The sequence below is a fragment of the Cyprinodon variegatus genome, unplaced genomic scaffold (assembly GCF_000732505.1).
Source record: "Cyprinodon variegatus isolate N-32 unplaced genomic scaffold, C_variegatus-1.0 Scaffold498, whole genome shotgun sequence".
NCBI classification, from domain to species: domain Eukaryota; kingdom Metazoa; phylum Chordata; class Actinopteri; order Cyprinodontiformes; family Cyprinodontidae; genus Cyprinodon; species Cyprinodon variegatus.
This window is the reverse complement of record NW_015150951.1, coordinates 49,140-53,636: the sequence shown is the minus strand read 5'-3', so window position 1 is coordinate 53,636 and position 4,497 is coordinate 49,140. Positions and strand designations below refer to the sequence as shown.

General features: G+C 44.9%; 1 protein-coding gene across 1 annotated transcript in view; it reads right to left on the bottom strand.

The window, feature by feature from the left end:
* LOC107094656 (zinc finger protein 827-like) overlaps window positions 1–4,497 on the bottom strand; it is a 72,184-nt gene that overhangs the window by 34,399 nt on the left and 33,288 nt on the right. The window contains exon 6 of the mRNA XM_015390414.1: window positions 1,182–1,424. Coding sequence (XP_015245900.1) covers window positions 1,182–1,424 — 243 coding nt within the window. The remainder of the gene's footprint in view (window positions 1–1,181; window positions 1,425–4,497) is intronic.

Genomic DNA, 4,497 nt, shown 5'->3' with positions numbered 1-4,497 from the left:
GGACAGAGACAAAGAGAGAGCTAACGAGGGAATTGAAAACAGGTGCAGGCAGAACAGAAAAACAGAGCAAGGGAGGACACAAGAGGGCAGCAGAGGACAACAAATGGAAAACCAAGAAAAACAGGAACAAACAGACCAAGACTCTGACACAATCAACATATACCGAACCGAACCGATAACCGTGACCACAAAACCGTGAACCGAACCGTGGATTTTGTGAACCGTTCCACCCCTAATATATATATACATATATATATAAATATATATATACACACACATATATGTATGTATGTATATAGCTCTGTTCCATCTATAAAGGAGTCTCACTTTGTGTGATAAATTAAAACACATTTGTGACAAACTGGGAAAAGGCTGTCGGTGTGAATCCTGCAGTAACGTTGCAGTGCTGAAACGCAGCGTGCTGCTCAGAGGTTTCCATACGGATCCCTGTGAAGGTTGGAGCTGAGTGTTTGTGCTCCGATCTGAGGCTGAACCCTGGATGAGAGAGAACGCAGACGTTCGGAGGCGATGGAGTGAATTTCAGAGCTGCAATCATCTCGGTGTTCACAGCGACCTTGCTGCTGATGCGTCTCTGAGGTCCCCCTGCTCTGGGTAATTCATATTGATTGCTCATTGTGTGACAGCAGCCCACTCTGATCTCTGAGCTCCGATGCTCCAAACATCTTCACTGCTGCTGGGCCCACCATGCTCTGGCCTTCCTGGGTGGGCCACCACTGCCCTCTGCCCCACACCTCCCCCCTACAAAAGGCAGCTACCGCCCCCGCACCCAAAACGCCCCACTGTTCGCCAAGGACAGAGGTCTCTTTCCACGTTGCCATGGAGATGCCGCACAGGAGAAATGTAAAGGGGAGGGGGGGAGTGATGAGGAGGGGGACATGTGCAGCCAAGTGTGCTTGAGTCGGCATGTCTGAAAACAAGTCAGGGGAGAGAAGAGAGGAGGAGGAGGAGCGGCTCCTCCAGGGGGGCCCGATGGGCTGAACGGCGACCATCATTAACGAGTGAAAAACACTCCATTTAAGAGACACAAACGGACAGGAAGCACCTCTTGGCGGTGATGAATTAACCTGAAACAGCTGGACCCTACCTCTGCCTCTCTGGGACCTTACAGGTAAAGCTACCAGGAAGTGGACACTTTGAACGGTGGGGGGGGACACACCTACCTGACAGTTTGAAGAGCAGCTCGGAGGCCATTTTGACCGATATGTCCTGGGAGAAGAGGTCTTTCTGGGGGCAGGCCAACGTCTCTGGGAGGTTACTCATCAGCTCACTCTTCTCACTCGCCCCTAAAGTGCTGAAGGTCGGCAGGTGGGAGGCAGGCGGGGTGGGCTCTGCAGGGGGCGGGTCCACCTCCATGGGCTCGGCCTTTACCTTCACCTTCTGGTACTGGGCGTCTTTGCTGTTCTCTGGGGAGAAGAAAACAAGTGCTGGTGAGTATGACGATGTCTTCACAGCGCTGGTGGTCTGTAAGACCTGCAGCCGTGGTTGCTGACCCACTGGGGGCCTGGATCAACCAGGATGGGGTCTACAGATCAAACTAATTGATATAAAATCATCTCTTAAACTCTGGTTGTTGATGTTTTTTTAATGCAATCTTTAATTTTGAAGAAATGTTTAGAAACTCAGACAACAGTTTGGGTCTGGTCGAGTTCTGTGGGTCAGAAGCTGAAAGGTTTGGGAACCTCTGGTGGATGCATATATCCAGATGTTCTGCTGACCTGTCGGCTTTCTTCCTTGGTTGCTGAAAACAACGGACCGCACCGCACTGGGCTTCATTTCCGGGAAACAATGTTTTCTATTTGATACATTTTGAAAAAAATAAAAATGTTCTATTTTTACCATTTCAGAATAGAAAATAATTTCAGGAAATAATCATTTACCAAATAAAAAACCTAATTTATTCTCCAGACTGAATCAAGCTCAGTGAAACACCCCAGAGTTAAATCACCTGAAGCCAAACAGTAAATAACATCTGTGCAGATCAGATATCTGTCATTTTTTACTGAGAAGGTCAAACAAAGTCCATCAAAGTCACCTGATTTATTTATTTATAATAATCAAATCGACTAAAGCATTTATTTTAATTCATTTTAATTATGATCCAGCTGAACAGAGAAACCACATCAACCAGATAAATACGAGATATTTTTCTCTCCTGCGACCAAAGACTCTCAGCTTCCTCCTGCTCCACATGGACCTGAACTAAACACCTGCTTGTTTAAAATTCAATGTCTCTCACTGATTTTCCGCCCAGAGAGAGACAAACTAAATCTGGGGTTCCTATCCAATGATTCTACTCAAGGCTTCCTGAAATCATAACATATATTCTCAAAAAATAAAGTTTTATCCAATGTTATCCAATACTGCACTGATTGTAGCCCTTACTGTTGAGTAGAATTGTCTCAGATGATTAATAATCAACAGAATCTGTTTTTACCTCTGGTTGAATCTAAGATGGTAGTCAAAGATTGGAGATCTGGCTAAATTTCAACCAAATCAGGTAAGATGAGGTCTTTCCTGCCTCAGCGGGAGGAATTATTACACCAAACGCCACCAAGTGGTCAGAGCAAGAACTGCTGATGTCAAAATGACCAGTTGCTTTCAGATAAAAAAAAAAAAAAGCAGTCAAATGAGGAGAATATTCTTTTAATATAGACCCCGCTGAGGATAGTGAATGAGAACATATGGAAGAACCAATTCTGGTGCCTTAATTATTAAATTGTCTAACAACATCTTTAAATGTTGGCGGCAATTATGTGGCAAAGTTCAAGGTCTGTGGAAATGTATGCAACAAATCTGCAGTTAGTAGATGCTCTTCATCAGCAGGAGGAGGAGGCAACTACAGATCAGATCATTTCATGAATTCAGCTCTATTTTTCATCTACTATGACTCTGAGAAATAAAGAATATATATCTGAGGCTCTGCAAACTTTTATTGAGCCCAAACGTTTTGTTCTGATGAAATGTATAAAAATAATCCAACCAAACAAACTGTGTGCCTGATTCTTCTTGGTAAATAATTTTTTATAATATATTTTTTTTTTGTGACGCAAATAAAGCACATCACCAAGTAAAGCTCCAAATAAACCCTAAAACAGGGACAGTGTCCTCCAAGCTGACTGGAGCCGGTTAGCATGCAGCAGCATGGGGGGGGGTGCAGGGAGAGGTCACCGCGCTGCTCGGAGAAGCCGCCCAGCAGCTCATCTGGGTTCACTGGAGCAGACAGGAAGGGAGTAAAACACAGAGAAAAAAATCTGTTTATTGGACTGACCATGTTTTTTGTTTTTCTAGCTCAAAGGAACAGCGGCGCAAAAAGGTGAGGAGAAGCTGAGGTTTTAATTCTCTGGAGGTTCAAATTGTGTGTGAGCTAAAATTAGACCCGACCTCATGTGCAGACTCAGATCCTTCTGCATCATATCAAACCGCTTCAGACTCAGAGAGACTGACTGCTTATGGTGTCTCAGAATCATTTACATTCAAGCCCAGACTTTGACTAGACCACTAGACCAGGCTTTCACACAGGACCTTCAGGAAATTCTTAACCAGATGGGCTTTCATAGAAGACCCAGACTCTCTGGTCTAAAACAGACTGGACCAATCAGGAGGGAGCAGATACTTCAGCCAGAATTACCCATAATGCCACAGCTGTTTTAAAGATGCCCTTTGAGCACGATTCATCTTTAAAATTGGCTGCTTTAAAAACACATCCCCTCCTTTTCTGACTCTCCTTGTCCCGCCTTTATCGTCAGTTTCTGCTACCTCCTGGTTCCAGCTCTGTTCTGTCTGGGTTTGGAGCTCTGGAGAACTTGGCTGGTTCTTGCCGAGTCTGGGACTTAGGATACCTTCACACTGCAGGCCTTGATGCTCAATTACGATTTTTCGCGTTGCCGTTCACATTTCCAAATATATGCGACTTGTATGTGATCTCCTATGTGAACTGCAGTCATACAATGCAAGTGTCCCGCATGCGCAGAAGAGCTCTGTGTTTACGGAAGTAAACATGGATGGTAGTGCCGGAGCACATCTACTGTAGCGATCTTTCCCAACCATAAAAACACAATCTTTTCAAGATGGTTAAACATAGATACTGCTCTCCGCATCGTCGTCCGCAATGGTTGTTGTTTTTCTTGCTACTTCCTTATAGCAACATCCAGAAAGGTGACCTTTGTCGGGTATTAATGGCGTTCAGGTCGGATGAATGCGACCTGGCCGTTCAGACACAGGTCGCAGCTGAAAAGATCAGATTCGTTTTGGATTCAGGACCACATAGCCAAGTGACCTGGGTCGCATTGGAAAAAAGTCAGATCTGTGTTCAGACTGTCATGAAAAGATCAGATACAGGTCCTATATGGGCCAAAAAAAAAAATCGGATTTGGGTCACTTCAGGCTGCGGCGTGAACGTAGCCTTAGTTTCTCATTTTGAATTTTCTACAAACCCTGGCCTACTTCACACTGTCAGACTGGTTCAGAGGACTGGGT